This window comes from Rhyacophila brunnea, unplaced genomic scaffold, assembly GCF_057557595.1.
Source record: "Rhyacophila brunnea isolate RB1 unplaced genomic scaffold, BYU_Rbru_1.0 scaffold_16, whole genome shotgun sequence".
Lineage (NCBI taxonomy): Eukaryota > Metazoa > Arthropoda > Insecta > Trichoptera > Rhyacophilidae > Rhyacophila > Rhyacophila brunnea.
The window spans coordinates 867046-886342 of NW_028232816.1; the positions used below are offsets into that span (position 1 = coordinate 867046).

The window sequence follows — 19297 nt, forward strand, 5'->3', positions numbered from 1 at the left end:
GATCCAAATAAGCGTGCATACCCGAACACTATGATTTGAGTGAAGCATAACGGAACACGAAGCCAAGTCTATATACAGTTCCTCAAGCACTTCCATGAACACTCGACTAGTTAGTAAATGGTTGTAAATGGAAACAGCGTAAGTGTGGAGGGTAATAAACCATTCGGTTTGGCTTATTCCATGGATAGCCTAGTAGTGTCCGTGACACGCTCGATTATGACCGAGTGTGGTTCGGGGCGGGTTTGGTTAGGAGGGTGTGTTTGTGTTGTCACGTGACTATTTAAAAAATAAATTATTTTATTAAAACACATTAGCTGGTAACAATTATATTTAGTACCTACCTATTTATTATTGGAACTAGCGATGCAGCCGCGTTATTTTCCGTCACTTTGTCATTCAGGTTTCTTGTGTACAAACTCTTATTTAATAATACCGATGCTGTTTGTTTAGTGCGCGGGTGCAGGGGAAGGGATACTTTCTCAGAAGGGACGCGTTAAATTTCTTTAAGACAGAATAGATTGTGATGATTGTACCTTATATATTATATTAAAATATGTTTTGCAAAAATTATTTCTATATTTTTGATTGTGAATTATTATACAAATATGGCGTTTTAGTATGATTGAGATAACTATTAAATATGGGTCAGGATTGGTTTGCAGTAGGTAATTATTAGGTTTCCACTTTGTTTGATTGTTTTCTTGTCGACAGTATGCTATTGTGACTTAGACGACAATCGAACTTAGGTACCTATTAAATTATTGATAAAATTCGTTAGGTATTATAAAACCCGATCATTCCGGGTTGATTAAACACAGTTTGTAGTTTAGAATTTCCGTTAGAAAATATAAATAAAATAAAAATGAATTCTTGGTCGGACATGTTAATTATTTTATATAGTACGTAAATATATTAAATTGCACTCTTTGCATAGAAAATAAGGCTAGATTTTGGGATACCTACCTACCTAATAAGACCAAAAGCGGCTTCTTGTTCGCGTATGGTTACTAATGAATAATAGGTATTGATTACTAATCTATAATACTTATACATAATTCAAGTAAACTCCTATGGTGTATTTAACATAATATGAACATCTCACGATATATATATGCCGAATAATGCTTATAACAACACTTTGACAGATTGCCATTAGTCTATGGATTGTCCGAATTGGTTTGACGTTTCATGTCGAACCATTTCTGATGTTCCGAGAATGGTTTGATTTTCAATCATACACTGAACCAAACATCAAATCTCAAACCATTGCCGGTCGACTTTCTACTCATACAATTTGTACGGATATTGTCTATGGTTTAGTTTGATTTGTTTGATTTAGGTTGAAAGATACGAGCCTATCGAAACCTGTTTTGAGCGATTGTGTTACTAAATTAATATTCGTAATAACTGGGGGTTTTTTTTTAGTTTTCAGTATTGCGGCAGCACTTTTTTAAATTACCCCGAATGGATCCGGTTTGTCACGTTGTTCCTAGCATACTTATAATTAAAATGGATGTAAAGCGAGAATGTGATGGAGAACAATCTGATACAGAAGGCAAGCCTTTGTTTGATAAACAGACTAACCATCCAAACAGCCCGGAAGTTCGCACTCATGCAAAGCAAGAGAATGCCGACATTTCAAGTTGTAATTTCGAGGTTAGTTTTTGGAAAATAATTTCGTTTACAATCACTTTACATTGGGAATAACAACGATAAGTATACTATTATAATAATATGTTGATTTTTTTACAAACTGTCTATGGACATGCCATGATATTAAACTTTGTTACAAAAAAGAAATTGTTTACTTATACAATTTGACAGCTACGATACCTACATCTGTGATATTGGTTTGGTTATCTACAATTATTCATGTTAAATATAATTATTACGTATACATTGTTAAATGGATGTTAAGTACATGAACTGAAATTGGTTTTACCGTGATTACAAAATAATATAATAATGCTTCTTTCAGTATCGTATGGTAGACCTGTCTAAAATTAAATCTGAGACAGATGATCAACAAGCCGTCATCAAGCGCGAGATTATTGAAGATGTTTCACACCCATTATATTATGATGAAGAACCTCAACCGGGTTGTTCGTATTCAGATTATAGGCAAACTGTAAGTATATATTATAATGTGTACTCTCATATAGAAGGTTTGAATTTGCAATGCATCTTTGAAACTCATTTCGCCAATATTAATTCGTTCCAACTTGCTTCATTTAGTGGTTTTAGCTCACACTAATATTTTAATAGAATTTGTGTAGGTAAGTATATACATCTTTCGTCACGTAGGTCAAACTGGAGGTTTTATGGTATTTTCAGAGCATAACCCTGGGCATTCCTTAAACGTTGTAGATAATCTATTTATATAATTTTTAAGCCTTATTATCCTTTATATTTATTTTAAACATTTGATGACTGCGTAAAGTATTTTTATTACCTACATAAAATAGTATTCTTTTAAACCTCTTGATGTAATTAAGAATATAGTCATATTTTCAGTACAATCATGTGCAGTGGTGTTAAGATTAATAATTTTTAAACGCATTTATAAAACCATTAGTAAAATAATGTTAACATTATATAGTGAAATATTTACGATAAAAAAAATATTTATAATCCCTTTGATCCCAAATTTGACAAGAATTAGGCATTTCATTATTCGAAAAACGGGCACTTAAACATTTAAAGATAATTAAGATTCTGTTTATAAGCTATGTATTTGACCATTCAAATGTGATAAACATCCCACGAATAATGATTGTTTGAACGGTTTACACTACAAACTATGTTAAATTAATCCGGAATGATCATGTTTTATATTATTATCTAACTAATTTTATTTTAAGTACTACCGGCTATCGATTTTATCAATTTATATTCATGTCACATCATGTCGTCATGAAAACAATCAAAAAAGTGAGAAATCAGGAAAAGCTTTGGGAACAATGAATTTACAATAAAACCGTTGTCATATAAATCAAATAAATGATCTAACTTCATGAGTTATTATTTACAATTTGTATAGTGTGTAGGTAGGCGTAGTAGGTTAGAATTACATAACAAATTTACATTTCAATAAATATGTTGCTGTTAATATTATTTATAGAGACAAATTAATTATTGAATTATTTGTAAGGATTGGCAACACTAATTAGTAGTCAGACATTGCGTTCCAGCATGTCTGCCAAATGGTCCGCGATCCAACTGTCCGGTTTGATTTGTTTTTCGTTCAGTTTGGTTTGTTTTGCTGAAACATAACTTTGATATCAGGAGTTTAACCGTATCTACCTGTATTGTTCTATGATACCGGCAATACAATAATCTCTAGGAGCAATGTGATGTACCCAGGGATAAGTTCTTGGACCCTTCTATGAAATATCCTATTTGATGACCTTCTGTCGATCCCGCTTCCACACGACTACAGTGTTATTGGCAATGTTAATGGCGCACCTATCCTTGAGTCCCAACAGCGTCAATGGTCTCAAGCAAGCTGCTAACGAGGCTTTGCTACCTAATCATAATGATCTGTGGTTTTACTTACAAACGTACTTTTGCACCGAATAAAACAGAATCCACTCTCAAGGATGCAGCCAACCTCAGTTCAAGGTCGCTCACCATCAGTATGTGTAGTACTTTAGTTAAAGTCAAAGATAGGATTACATATCTAGGCATTTTACTGGATGATAAATTATAATTTCTGCACCACGCCAAGACATCGGTGGCTAAAGCCAATGCTGTTTAGCATTGGATCTCCTGGCTCACTGGCAGTAATAATTGGGGTCTTAGGTTCAGATCCCTCAAAATAGCTTATGATGCAAACTGTCTGAGTATCGTTGGATATGCCGCCAGCACGTGGTATCATAGATGTAAGTTATTGTCCATCCGGAAAACTCTTCTCAGCGGTCAACGCTCAGCATTACTTACCCTCACTAAGGCTTATAAGACGACTTCTACTGACGCGTTGCCTGTCCTTGCTTGCATTCAAGTCCATGGTGCCATAACTGCTTTTCTCGGAGGTCTGGAGGCGGAGGTTAGCGCTATCTTAATATCGCCGCCTCCAGGACTTGGATCCATGGGCCGGTGCGCTCGAAAAGTTATTGTACGCGACCTGATGTATGAAACCGAGCCGCGAGCATGGCAGGGGCGATGGACCACCGCTTCCAAAATCAGACAAACGCACTTGTTTTTCCTAATATAAAGTGACGCACGGAGATAACCAGATTGACTCGAGACCATTGCACTTCTAAGTTCTTAACCGGACAAGGTGTTTTGCCTCCAAACTCTATCAGATTGGCCAAATAGAATTTCAGACTTGCTTATGTGACGAATTGCAGGATGCCGATCACATCCTTTCTCAGCCTTTTGCGAGAAGGTCTTTTCTCATCGAGAATTGACCGTAATACATTACATCGAAGTAGGAATCACGCACACTCTAGTGCATGCCAGCTAAGGTCATGGGAAGTTGCTCCTGGGAGTCTTTCGGAACAGATTTGAATAGCGACTAACGTTCATTACGCCACGGTATACGCCTGCATAACGGGTGTGAAAACGTGGTAGAGGGGAAAGCGAGTATCTCCCAGTTCACGCGATTTACTTGAAACCGGAAGTTAAAAACCAATCTGACATGAAACTCATCTCAGTGCCGAATGTACCATAAAAATACCTTTAATTATGCTTCAAATAGATTAATTATCAACACAAATGTTTGCGATAGTGTAATAAAATACTTAAACATTACGAGTAGCTTCAACATTACACTGTAAGTTGCATGCTGGACATCATGCGAGAAGACTTTAAATAAGTTTTTATTCTGAAGGCAGACAAGAGTACGCGATGTGATGCAGCTAAGCTGATGAGATGGAATTGGTCTGGAATATCGTTCGTTGATTTCCCAAATGCAGTCACACATTGGCACCAACTGACAGCAGAAGAAAGAGCTGTTTTAAAAAAACATAATAATATTGATAATGTTGTTATTTTCAGAATCGTGAATCCGAAGTGATTAACATAAAGTCTGAGAATGATAACGAGGGAGTCATCAAAGAAGAATTTATTGACAACGGAATCCGCCGAAACATTAATCAGAATCTTCAACGTTGTTCCTCTGTTCCACAATACAAGTCATTAGATCAGGTACGTTTAATTATAAAGGTCGTTTTTTAAGCCCGATGGCACTTTGGTTGGTGAATAATTTTTTTTTTTTTCATTTTTTCTTGAAAAGATCGGTACTTACTAAAATAGCATTAACATTTTAAAATGATTTGGGGCATATAGATGTGGCCACCGTAGCTAAAGAGCTTTTACCGTTACATAATATTAATAATGTTATTTTCAGAATTGTGAAAACGGTCTTATAAATATAAAGTCTGATAATGTGGGAGTCGTCATCAAAAAAGAATCCTTTGTCAACGCAATCAGCCAAATCAGTAATGAGAATCCTCAACGTGGCTGCCCTGATCCAGTAGAACAGGTACAATCAAAATATTATAAAGGATGTTTTTTAAGCCCGATAGAACCTTTTATTGTAAAAACTTGCACAAGATAATTTTTGATTTTTATTTTAATTCGAAAGAAAGACTTGCATGGCATTAACATTTTTAAATAGTTTAGGGCTAATGGCCACCGCAGCTGTTCTTAACGAAACATATACTGGACGTCCGATTTAGAGCACTTTTTTCGTGCACTGCTGGTTGTAAATCACGAATAAGAGCGAAGCCACAAGGGCGCTGCGTACGCGCTGCTTTGCGAGACCGCTGTATTCCGACTACGAGTGGTAGTAAGTACGCAACCGCGGTGCGTTCTCACTTCCTCTAGCAGTCGGAATACAGCGGTCTCGCGACGCAGCGCGTACGTAGCGTCCTTGTGGTTTCGCTCTTACACGAACAGTGTTGGCTTCTGGTGCGTCAATTGTCGTGTTTTTATCGGTAATAATCAGAAACCCCACATGAAATGATCCTTAAATAATTCTTAAAACAATTTAGCGTATTGTAAAATCTGATGACTATAAATAGAGGTCAATAAATGACTAGTTCATTCGTGACGACTGATTTTTAAAGTAAATTATGTTAATTTGCTAGCGTTGTTAAAGCGTGATTCTATATATGTTGTTTTATCAGTCTATACTGTTCATAAATGTCAAAAAGTCAGGACAGTGTCATAGATTAGTTTGACACAATATATATTTTATTGATTTTAATATTATTAAATTGAATATGTCAACCCTCTTCTTTTTGTAGATATCTTCTCAGCAATATTTCACACATAATTCACTGGACTTCGTAAGAAAAGATACAGTTGACTATAACTTGACAAATTGACAACAATGAAATCTATAAAATGGAAAATATGATACAGCATTCAGCAATTACTACAGATGAACAAAACATAAAACAAAAAGTAGTAGTAAAAGTAGTTTTTTAAGCACATTTATGTGAATTTTGATAATTTGCTAGCGTTGTTCAATCGTGACTCTATTCACGTTGTTTTATTAGCATAGACTGGAGATTAGTTTGACAGTTTAAGCGTTTCGTAAGTTCTATCTAAGCAAAAAACAACCAACCCTTTTAATATTTACATGACGAAACACTGTATCAATGCTATTTGAGGAATTTTATTGATTTTATTACAATTGAATTGAATATACCAAACCTTTTCTTTTTGTAGATTTCGTCTCAGCAATGTTTCACACATAACCCACTGGATATCGTAAGAAAAGATAGCGTTGACAATAACCTGACCAATATCGACATAACACATGCATCTAATAAAGTGAAAAATACAATACAGCATTCAGAGATAACTATAGATTTACAAAACGTAAAAGAGGAAGTTCTGATATCATACTTGCCAAAAGTGGTTCGAATTGTGTTGAGAAGGGTTACATATTCTCCACGGAATTTTATTTGCAAGTATTGTTATGAAGTCTTTGAATCTGGAAATCATCTTAATAGTCATTACATTTCATGCATAAAGCCTCAGCATCTTGGATCATATAAGACGTGTATTGGTGAAACTCCAAATCAATGCAAACTGTGTTTAAAATTTTTTCTTACAATTAGTGATCTCAAAAATCATCAATTGACACATACTGGTGAAAGAACACATCAATGCGATTTGTGTTTAAAAACATTTTCTAGAAGCCAAATCCTTAAAAATCATAAAATGACACATACTGGTGAAAAACCACTTCAGTGCGATGTGTGTTTTAAAAAAATCATACAAAGTAGTTCTCTCAAATCACATAAAATGACACATACCGGTGAAAAGCCACATCAGTGTGATGTTTGTTTAAAAGATTTTAGGCGAATTAGTGAACTCAAAATACATAAAATGACACATACTGGTGAAAAACCACATCAATGCGATGTGTGTTTTAAAAGATTTCCGCAAATTGGTCTTCTCAACAGACACAAAATAACACATACTGATGAAAAACCACATCAGTGTAATGTTTGTTTAAAGGATTTTAGGCACATTGGTCATCTCAAAATACATAAAATGACACATACTGGTGAAAAACCACATCAATGCGATGTGTGTTTAAAAAAATTCACTCAAATCAGTGCTCTCAAAATACACAAAATGAAACACACTGGTGAAAAACCACTACAATGCGATGTGTGTTTCAAAAAGTTCATTGCAAATAAAGTTCTCAATCGACATAAAATGTTACATACCGATAAAAAACAACATCAGTGCGATGTGTGTTTTAAAAAATTTTTGCATATCAGTTATCTCAAAATCCATAAAATGACACATTCTGGGGAAAAACCACATCAGTGCGATGTGTGTTTAAAAAAATTCACTCAAATCAGTGCTCTCAAAATACACAAAATAAAACACACTGTTGAAAAATCACAACAATGCGATGTGTGTTTTGAAAAGTTCATTGCAAATAAAGTTCTCAATCGACATAAAATGTTACATACCGATGAAAAACAACATCAGTGCGATGTGTGTTTTAAAAAATTTCTGCATATTAGTTATCTCAAAATCCATAAAATGACACATTCTGGAGAAAAACCACATCAGTGCGATATGTGTTTTAAAAAATTCATAGTAAAAAATGATCTCAAAAGACATAAAATGACACATACTGGTGAAAAACCACATCAGTGCGATATGTGTCTTAAAAAATTCGTACAAAGTAGTGCTCTTAAATTACATAAAATGACACATACTGGTGAAAAACCACATCAATGCGATGTGTGTTTTAAAAAGTTCATTACAAATAGTGATCTCAAAAGACATAAAAAGACACATACAGATGAAAAACCACATCGTGGGACTTGTTTCAAATCTAGTACCCATGAGAACAAATGACAACCTAACCATTGCTATCAGGCATAATCCTCAACCTGACTGATGATTCCACATACTAGTCAGAAAGTACCGCAAGAAAACGATGACGTAATATTTCATACGAAATAATCTGACACGTTTAAATATTATGATTATTTGCAGAGTTTTCATCGTTAAAAATCTCACAGAAAACGACGAGATGCTGTGCCCATCCAAATAATCTAAGAGCGCGATACAGAAAGATATTTAGGCGCGTACGTCCTTTAAATACGCGCCTAACTTTATGGGTCTGATTTCGACGACCTAAGTTCTGTGAGAAAAACATTATTTATTGTTATTAGAATTTCCAAGTGGAATAGTGAAAGGAAATGTGACCGGTTTTTCTTTTTAGAACGGTTGCTTTACGTATATGGTTCTGCATCGCGCTCTAAGATCATAACTACTGGATTATCATAACTCTTTTTATAAACTTAGCATTATAAAACATAGTTAGAGAGAATATTTATATTTTATATTCGTTTGGCAGATTGTTGCCTTTAAATTCACTCATTAACCCAGCGTCATACTATTAAAAGTTGAAATAAATGTAGCAGTAAAATAACATTTAATTTTCACTGGTAGGGACAATCACCAGATGTTTTACATGCAGATGTTTTGAAGTACATATTATACATATATTTATATAGTGTATAACATGAACATTATTCATGATTTTTATTTATATCAAATATAATTACAGTAGGTAACGATGGTCACAACATTGTAGATAAAATAAGGATTGAGATGCACAAGAAAAAAATGATAATAGTGTTTTAAATAAAAATCCACGGAAGAGATTAAAAAATAGTATTCCGATACGCTACATTTTTATGCAGAGTTTTGAATGTGAGTGTCCTACGAAAATGGTCCACACATTATAGACGCCCAATAGTGTGTGTAGCAACCTTCAACAAAAACACTAATATTGAATGAGCGTCAGTGAATTAACCGAGAATAGTCAGAACGAAGGACAAGCGTATTCTCGACACGTGTTTAAGCTTATCCCATATTCTTTCACACTCAAGATCCTCCAAGAAACTCCATACCAGTTAGGTGTTTCAGTTTCCACTATTTGAGGTATCTGTGAAAAACATAACCATAAAATAAATTTTAATAAGAGATGGTATCATTTAACAAATTCACATTTTATAAAAATAAAAAAATTGTGGTTTTATCTCCGACTTAAATAATATATATGTAAGTAGGTAATAATTATTATTCTTTCTAATGATTTTAAGATAGGTATTGATTAGTTAAAACACAAAGTGAATATTTGATTTGATTTGAAGTATAATAATATGCATGATATATGTTCAATATAATATTTAATGTAACATTCTCAAATCTTATGTCTTATTTGTTGAATAAAATAAAAATAGTTCATTATCCATTATTTTTGACACAATTCAGTTCCCATTAAGTCTGTGTTCCCTGATTAACCCTTGTCGACTTATAAAGTTGGCTAGGTATTATATCGGTTTTGATAAGTACTTATAACATTTATTCTGAAGCTTGGAAAGTCATAATTTGACAGATCGATCACTCCACGCAATATCTGGTGAAAATAGGGGCCGGACTGTCTTTTGGATCTATTACGATAATACTGATAAAACTACGAGAAAATTTAATAATAGAATTTCAGAGCACTTGGCAACCCAAAGACTTGGAAAGGATACGTCAACATTATTTGTGAACGATAATTATTATTAAATACATTTAACATTTAAAAGGGTGCAAAAAATATTTTACAGACATACGCATGATAATAAAATATTTCTACCAAGAAATATTTGAAATATTAAAATTATAGAGCACAGTTACAAAGTCTACCTATCCCTAATGATAAGATTAATAATTCTTATTAGAACGCCCAAGTGGAAGAGGGAAAGAACACGTAACATGTTTTTCTTGTTAGAAAGGCTGCTTCACGTCAACGTCTCTGGATCGCGCTCTAAGATTACAACCACTGGTTTATAATAACTATTGTTATAAACTTAGCATTATAAAACGTAGTCAGAAAGAATATTAATTTGTGTTTTATATCCGTTTGGTAGACTGTTGCCTTTAAATTCACTCATTACCTAACGCCATACTAGTTATTAAAAGTTGAAATAAATGTAAGTAGTAGTAAAATACAACTACTAACTACAACTAGATACTAATATTAAATTTTCACTAGTAGGCACGACCTATCAGATATTTTACATGTAGGTGTTTTGCAGTACACACACATATATATATATATAAAGTGTATATATAAATCCAGCTATCATTATTGCGTCCTTTTACAGAACCCACAGTATAGCGTCCACCTGAAAGACTTGATTTTTCGTAAATTTAAACAAAGTAAATTCTTTTTGTCATTCATCTGACGACCGTGAGGTATTTAAATTTTTGAAAAACGTTTATATAAAAATATACAAAAATAAAAAAACTATCTTTCAATGACCCGCTTATCGGAACTCCTTTCATATTAATACATTGGGTATACAATACTATTTCTCTACGTTTTTGTTTAATAGATTTAATAGGTATGTAGATAGGTTGTTATTGAATGTTAAAGCGTTCTGGGAAGAGCGCTATGATCATGTCGCGTTATTATGAGTTTTCTGAGACTATTATTTAGAATAGAAAAATTGGAATGGTACTCTTTATTATGGTTAGTGATACGAGATATATTATGTATAGTTGGGTAGGTACTTTCCAACCTTTTTCAGTTCATTCTCTTGCCTCAATTTTTTTCCGTCTTTGCTGGAATACTTATTTTTAGGTCTCGTAGATCTTGATATTTTCTATATAGCATGTGGCAGTATCGAAAGATGGAGGTAGGCTGTAAGTTTCGACATAAATTGTGTGCACTTAACTTTGTCAGTAATACGTATTTGTTTTCATTGAAATAAGACTAGAGGTCGGTTGGTTTGTTTTTAAAATTCAAATAAACCCTGCGAAAACCAAGCCATAATAAATAATAGTTGATAAATACTAGTAAGTATATCTATAAAATATCTAAAATTATGCAATTAAGTCATACATAACTTTGGACATTTTATAGATATAATAATATTTTTTTATCTATTATAATTTGGTTAAGGAAGGGCTTCATTAATTTTATATAACATTAATTTTAACAATTAACCAACGGTATGTGTAATATGTATTCTGAATCCAACGAAAACAAATAAGTATGAATGAAAAAGTGTACACAGTTTTGTCGTATCGTCCAAAATATACCAAAACTATTATGGTTTGGTTAGGGCAGGGCTTAATTATTTTTTTAAACTAAACAACACCATCTGTAAATTGTAGTCTTAGTTCAATAAAAACAAATACGTGTGACTAACAAAGTTTAATGTGCATTATTTATGGCAGGTCTTAACAGCGTACCTCCACACTTCGCTGCTGGAAGGTGGTAATTAAGTTCCATAATTCTCTGATTCCCTTTACTGTGATAGGTAAAACTATACTTTGCGGATCCATAAAATTGTATAAGCAAAGAGAAAGGGGCGTATTTAATATAAAATTGATAGCATAACATTCTTATAAGTACATCTGAATAAACACAAAAAAACTAGATATTTATTTATTTTATATAATGTCATTGGATCTCTTCGGTACTGGGTGAAAGAAAAATAGTCATAAGCAACAAAATTATTTTTAATAAATTCATATTATAATAACTGTTATAGTATTATAGTTACTACTTTAAATAATAACTATACATAAATGAAGTTAGTTTGGTAGTTAATAGAAACATTAGTTGATAAAAATAATAGGCACCCAATATGTCCTTCAAAATAGTTACACAATTTAATAATTAAAAAAACAAGAACAATGTCTAAATAAAGTTAGGTTTTTGGACGAAACACAATTATGACATTGTATAAGAAAAAAGTAACCCTATATATAATGGAAAATAGGTTAACAAAAACAAAAACCAAGAATTACCTATAAGTAACAAAATAAAGTTAAGATGGCTGACAAAAACATACGAGAATCAATAAAATAGCTGGTAATAAACTTTTGCAAAAAATTGCTAAACTCAATAAAGCATCTTTCCCTACCAACAATAAAAATAAAGATATTATATAATACTGAACAAAAACCTAATACTAAGTAGGTAGGTAGGTTACCAAAATTCCAAAACAGTAAGTATCCGAAACAATAACGGGAATGCAATAAAATAATAATACTTACCTACCTAATTTACCATACATCGCGTCTGTCCCGAAGGTCACATCATAGGAATGAGTAATGAATAAATTTAATAATACCTAATTATTATTATTGCATCACCCGTGTTGCCGCAATACGCTATTATTAAATTATTATGTAAGGCCGAAGTACTGAAAAGTCTATTCCGTGGAAGCGATCAAACAATAAACTGTGTTTTATTGGATTTAAGTTTTGCACTATTCTATTTGAGTATTTTTTTTCCACTCGGGTTTTGCCATTCGATATTTTCAAGCACAACGCGTATTCACCAATGGCAAATACACACTAACAACGAATAGGTACCTACATTGTTATTTTTCGACGTTTTTCTTAGCTCGTATTCTTGTTTGTCCGGTGGTTGTTTATCCAGTACAAATCTTGCAATCGATTTTTAACTAACTACCCGACCAGCTAGACATTTGAAACTTTTAGAATATGTCAGAACACGATGCCAATGCATTCTTTTAATTACGTTTAGCCATCTTTAATGGCACCCAACTTGAGCAACTCAGCAGCTACGTCTATTTTAGTCAGCAGGTGCCCATAGACGGAAGCATGCACGATGAAATTGCTCGAAGAACAAAGCTGGGATGGAGTGCTTTCGGACGTCTGAATAGTATCTTCAAGAGTGACCTACCTACCAATAAGTCTTAAGCGTGGGGTGTTCAACCAATGTGTGCTACTCGTGCTCACGTATGGCTGCTAGATGTGGACCCTCAACACGAGAGATGTCCAAAGGCTAAGAGTCGCACAGCGAGGCATGGATAGGTGTATGTTGGGCATCACGCGAAAGAACCGTAAGAGAAACGAATGGGCGAAAACTAAACAGCTAAAATGGAGATGGGCGGGGCACATTATTCGCCGAAAGGACGGCCGCTGGACAAATACCGTCATCCTGTGGTACCCAAGGGGCACGAAACGGTGACAGGGTCGCCTAAAAAGCCGCTGGATTGATGAACTGGTGAAGTTCGGCGGAAATACGTGGCAGCGAACGACACAAGACCGAGAGAGTTGGAAGAAGCTTGAGGAGGCCTTCATCCAGTAGTGGATTGACCGCGGCTGATGCTGATGATGATAGTGAATATAAGAAGTGTCGAAAAGAAGATAAAATGTACATTGAATCTTTGGTAAAAAACAATTATTAATTAATTATCATTTTTAACTATCTTCTAGGTCGAGAACCCCGATTAAATATAATTGGTATATCTAATATTAATACTTTCGACCGAAGGTACCTACTTGATGGAATTTGAACTTATATCCTAATGAATTCAAGCTCTGTACTATTCCATTTAAGTCGTTCTTTGCAACCCGGGTTTCGCCTTTCGGCATCTTCAGGGGTCGTGTACACTCACCAAAGGCAAACACACATCAATGTGCAAAAAACGACATAAATGGAATAGTACAGAGCTTGAATCCATTAAAAAATATAATTATATCTTATTAATCTCGTCGGTCTCTTCTTCTCTTGAAACACTTTTGCTTGTTAGCGCGAGGGATGGTTTCCAATCCTGGAGTCCTAATAAGTTTGAATTTACATGCGCCTGCCAATTACCTATGTGGTCGCAGCCATGATTTATTCTGGATCGGAACCGTTTCCTCGTGTCAAGCCTATCAGGCACCATTGGCGACTGGTTCAAGATTAGTAAATGTGCTCCCTAAAGAAATACCTAGACATTTTCAGTGATTTACTTTGCATTTAGTTTTTGAAACTTTATTTTTCTGTGTAAAATTGTACTTAAGTATGTTTTGATTTAATTTGTTTTTCTGTCATTATTATTGTTATATTCCATATTGTAATATTTGTTATAATGTAAATCTCATGTTGTGTACCTACGTCTTGAATTTAGATTCGTGATGTCCACAATGTTTTGTATTCTTCAATAAATAAATTCAAAGCAAAACTATGGCAATAGTGTTCATAAATTTACTATTGTCTATGACGAATAGTCTGGTAAATTATCATCACCTTGACACACTCTCATTAGTCTATGTATCGTGAGGAGTGGTTTGACGTTTCATTCCAAAACATTTCTGATGTTCCGGGACGGTTTGCTTTTCAATGGAACACTGAACCAAACGTCAAATAATCTCAGTTTCTGACTTACTTTCTACCCATACAATTTGAACGTATATTGTCTACGGTTTAGTTTGATTTATTTCGTTCAGTTCCAATGGAATAAACCTATAATAATCTTTGTGTAGGTAGCTGTCACGTTTCTTCTTCCTAAACATGGATGTAAAACGAGAATTTGAAGATCAACCTGACACAGACGAGCAGCCATGGTTTGATGTACCATTAATTAATCATCCAGATACATCGGAAGCCCGCGCTTATGTAAAACAAGAGTATACCGGCGATTCCACTTGCAATTTTGAGGTTAGTTGTCCAAATTCATTCCCAGCGACTCCGTCGGTTTGCCAATAGTACCTACTGTAATGTATATCGTGGACGTACAGGCAAAAGTCACTAACTCCAAATACACAGTTCTGAGATAATCGATGTTTTGTGTTTTTGGTGTTCTTAAAATGGTTGTAAAATCTTTATTTTTTGAGTTACTATTCATTAATTACTTTTATTTTTTATATATTCAATAATCTTAAATCGAGACTTCTGCCAATCAAGCAGCTTTATTTTTTCTATATATTGACATTAAAATCTCAATTTCGTCAAACTGGAGTTAGGTAGTGACTTCTGCCTGTACGAGCACGATATGTGCTATTAACAATGAGCTCTGCTTTTGTGTTATTTGAGAGCATACCTACACGAACATTGGATTTCGAAAGATGTCAGATGTAAATGTCTTAGATCGTTTGATAACCGATTTCTGACGAGTTGACCATCCGTATAAAGTAGGTACACCAGCTTTGTTTTGAGATTTGACGTTTCTGCGTGTCTATTCATACCAATGACATTAATATGGACGAAGCATCTGGAAAAACAAATGACAATCACTTTTTTGTCGGGTCTGCCGAATGGCATAATCTGTTCTAACGCCATTAAAATAAAGGTGATATTGCTATAAATTCCCGATGCGTCATATCGCATAATGGAAATTACGTGACGTCCACGTATACATGTGCGAATGTCGTTATGCGCGAATATACTTGCTAGTTACTGTAGTGAGTGCGTTGTCCATTAATAATGTCATTGATTCATACACAAGGCTGTTTTTGAAAAAAAAGCCGTCAAAACAGTCTATCTCGTTATAAAAGTTAACACAGCCAAGACAGATGCTGTTAAAACATAGGTAGGTAGGTAGCACTTTTTGTCAGTTCAGCTCAACTTAATGTCACTAACTGCCTTAATACATAAATATGATAAATTACCCTCAATAGAAGCCTTGTGTATCGAATAAATGCGCTGTATCTGTTACATCAAAAGTCTAGTGAGTTCTGATGCCCAGATGTCGTTTGAATTAAAATATCAAACTAGGTACTTTTCTCTTACTATTCTGAGCACAGAACAACTGATAATAAATATACTTTCGATAGGCAATATTCAATACACTACACTTTGATGCAGGGTTTTGAATGTATGAGTGTCCTACAAAAATGAAACACGCATTATGCACCTGCAATAGTGTGTGTAATATAGCTACCAATATTAAACGAGCGTCAGTGCATAAACCGAGAGCACTTGTCAGTTTTCGATGTGTGACGTATTCTTGACACGTATTTAAGTTTATCCCGGGCCATTCCTTACTCGAAATTAGTAACCTGCTACTCCTTACCCGTTAGGTATTTTAGTTGTCATAATATCTGAAGTCCCTGAATATGACTAAGGACAACCTGTCAAGACAAGACCTCTCCTAACATCAAATCGATATTCATTTATGTTGGTATCGTTTTCGTGTCTGTTATTTTCATATTGGGCGTGAACTACACATGATAAATACAATATTCTTCGGCATTTACACATCGTGACATCTTCATATTGGTGGATTTTAGATATTATAACATAGTAATCATTACCTACTATTCATAAGTAATCATATGGGAACAAGAAAGAGCTTTAAGCTCGTATGTAATATTAATTCCTACCTCTTCATGAAGCAGTATTATTATACATTTAACATAAATAAATACATTATATTATATTGTGTATCTATAATATAATATATATATATATTATGTGTTCAATGAATGTGTTCTTTTTGAGTACCTACCTATACGACAAGGTATAGCAGGTTGAATTTTCAAGACCGTGTGTTTGGTTGCCAAGTTAACAGTTGAGTAAATTTGTTGCTCTTTAAGAGTCAAATATAATATATTATTTAATTCATTTTAAGTAATAGATAGACGCGCACACATGAGAATGGTTTGGGGTGGGGTTCATTTTGAAAAAAATGTTTTAATATAAATATTCTTAGGCGATGAGATGAGGCGGGGTGCCACTGACTTCCACAGTTACCACGCCTTCTCCTTATAGATTCTCGTCGCTTCAACCCAATGACAATATTAATGGACAACGCACTCAATACAGTAGCTAGCATGTAAATTCGCTCATAGCGACATTCGCACATGTATACGACAGACGCAGTGACCTCCCTAGACAAAATGCCGCCCCTAGGCAGCGCCAATACAGTATTTTTTATCATCCTTTCATGACTGAGATATCTAAGAAATGTGTTGTATAGATACAATACTGACAAAATTTATGCCACTAAATCTAATTTAAATGCCAACTCTGCATTTATCAATATACCTGACAACTTCCAAAACTCGCGAGCAACGGGCAAACATATTTGGATACATTTTAAATTAGGTTTGTATGTACCTACTTATAATTCGAAAATCTGCACATGCCATTGCTGGTCATAGAGTACGTGACCTCCAAGGAAAATGGAAGTAAACTAGATATCGCAAACCCGATAAAAAAAAACAGTCCGGTAAAACCTTGTATGTTATTTAATAAATTTTGTTTCCAACCGTTATTACTAAGTTTATGTAGCTATTTCTATATTATATACCTAATGATTCTCCTCGATTTGCCGCCCTTCGGGTTACTTGCCGCCCCCAAGCGACGCTCAATCTGCCTACCCCCACGGGACGTCACTGGTTAGACGTCACGAAATTTCCATTATGATAAATCGCATCGGGAATTTATAGCAATATCACTTTTATTGTATTGCGTTAGAACAGTGTTTCTAGTGTCAATGTTCAACCCGTTCGAACCGTACCATTTTGCAGACCCGACAAAAAGCATCGTAAATTTATAGCAATATCACCTTTATTGTAATGGCGTTAGAACTGATAATGCCATTCGGCAGACCCGACAAAAAAGTGACTGTCATTCTTTTTCCAGATGCTTTGTCCATATTGATGCCATTGCTTCAACCAGAGATTATTGCACTTGTATATGTATATTCTTTATACCCAGACACTCTTTAAATCTAGCGATAAATACCTGGCCTGCAGGTATAACTACAAGTGTTCACCTGCGATTGCATATAACTAACAGTCATAATTTTTAGTTTAGAGCCCATTTTGTTTCATCTGCGTTGTTTTGGTTTTTAGACATGCCGAATCGCAAAATTAAAGAAAACATTGGATACCTAAGGTAGTTGCACGAGGGTTTTCTAATAGTCACGGGCATTGCGTGTCGTAGAATGAGTGGCGAGAATTTGACATCATCCGGGTCACGATTCTCAATAATGAAGACTTGAAGAAAAAGAACTAATTTTTCATTTACTATTTTGTGTTTTTGGACTGGAAAGCCCTCCTCCCCCCCTTGTATGCCTGCGCTGTGGAAATAAACAATGTTAAGTTATAATCCATTATCGGTTAACTGAATACATTAACCGCGTCAGGTTTTAAGAAGGTACTGTGATACCCATGATTATTGGGCCTCTCCCGATAGATTAAATTGATTATTAGGTATAACCATGTCACCTGACCTCCTAGTCAACAATGGGCGTACGTACGTCCAAAATTCCCTGATTAACTGTCAAAATATTCAACATGTACTTAGAACGTAAGAATTGTATATAATTATAATAATAGTATTTCAGAAAAATGTAATTTGCCGAATAAAAGAGACGAAAGCCAAAGGAATTTAATAATAAGAAGTATGTACGGGAAGGATGGCAACACTGTTCGATAGAAAAAAAGTCAGTTGAAGGTCGCCATTTTAAAGAGGCAACACGGCCCTCAACCCCGCCCGGCCCTGGCCCGCTGGCCAAAATATAAAAATCACGTTCTCTGAACGAAACAATCAAGACCTTTTCATTTAACTGCTACCTATTTCTATTAAATATTTAACTTTTGTGAAACCCGGGTCCTACCAACATCCCGAGCTAGCCACAGGACCTCGGATATCTCAGTAGCTATAACAGATTACTTACTATTATATTTCATTTAGAGCCCTGCTACTTGCATCACTGATATCAAACCTGAGATTGACCTTCAGCTGGTTCACATAAAGCGCGAGGTTGATGAAGACTCTCCGAAACCATCATGTGATGAAGACGCTCAACCTGGCTGCTCGTATTCTGATGGAAGACCAGTCCACCAGGTACGTTTAACTGGTTGCAGTGGTGAGGGATGAAGATGGATGTTGAGATTCTACATAAATAGTGGACACTAAACTTTGTCAGTCATACTTATTTGTTTTCGTTGGACTACGAATACAATTTGTAGATGGTGCTTGTATATTATGGACGATCCGACAAAAATAGTGCTCACTTTTTAATTGTAGTCCTCGAATTATGTATACATATTATTACAA

General features: G+C 34.5%; 3 protein-coding genes across 5 annotated transcripts in view; 2 read left to right on the plus strand and 1 right to left on the minus strand.

Annotated features, from left to right (window-relative positions):
* Nucleotides 1-19297, minus strand: part of LOC147074107 (uncharacterized) — a 404768-nt gene that overhangs the window by 263706 nt on the left and 121765 nt on the right. The window lies entirely within an intron of this gene.
* Nucleotides 1-19297, plus strand: part of LOC147074109 (uncharacterized) — a 287538-nt gene that overhangs the window by 194521 nt on the left and 73720 nt on the right. The window lies entirely within an intron of this gene.
* Nucleotides 1327-6532, plus strand: LOC147074120 (uncharacterized). Its single transcript, XM_085943694.1, has 5 exons — nt 1327-1656; nt 1979-2128; nt 4999-5148; nt 5351-5485; nt 6252-6532. The coding sequence occupies exons 1-5, from the start codon at nt 1465-1467 to the stop codon at nt 6330-6332; spliced, it is 708 nt and encodes a 235-aa protein (XP_085799820.1). The 5' UTR covers nt 1327-1464; the 3' UTR covers nt 6333-6532.

Excerpts from the sequence above, each read along its gene's own strand:
- LOC147074120 (XM_085943694.1), top strand. The coding sequence starts at position 1,465 with ATGGATCCGGTTTGTCACGTTGTTCCTAGCATACTTATAATTAAAATG. Across the intron at positions 1,657-1,978 it reads TTTCAAGTTGTAATTTCGAG|TATCGTATGGTAGACCTGTC; the intron begins GTTAGTTTTTGG and ends TGCTTCTTTCAG. Across the intron at positions 5,149-5,350 it reads AATACAAGTCATTAGATCAG|AATTGTGAAAACGGTCTTAT; the intron begins GTACGTTTAATT and ends TGTTATTTTCAG.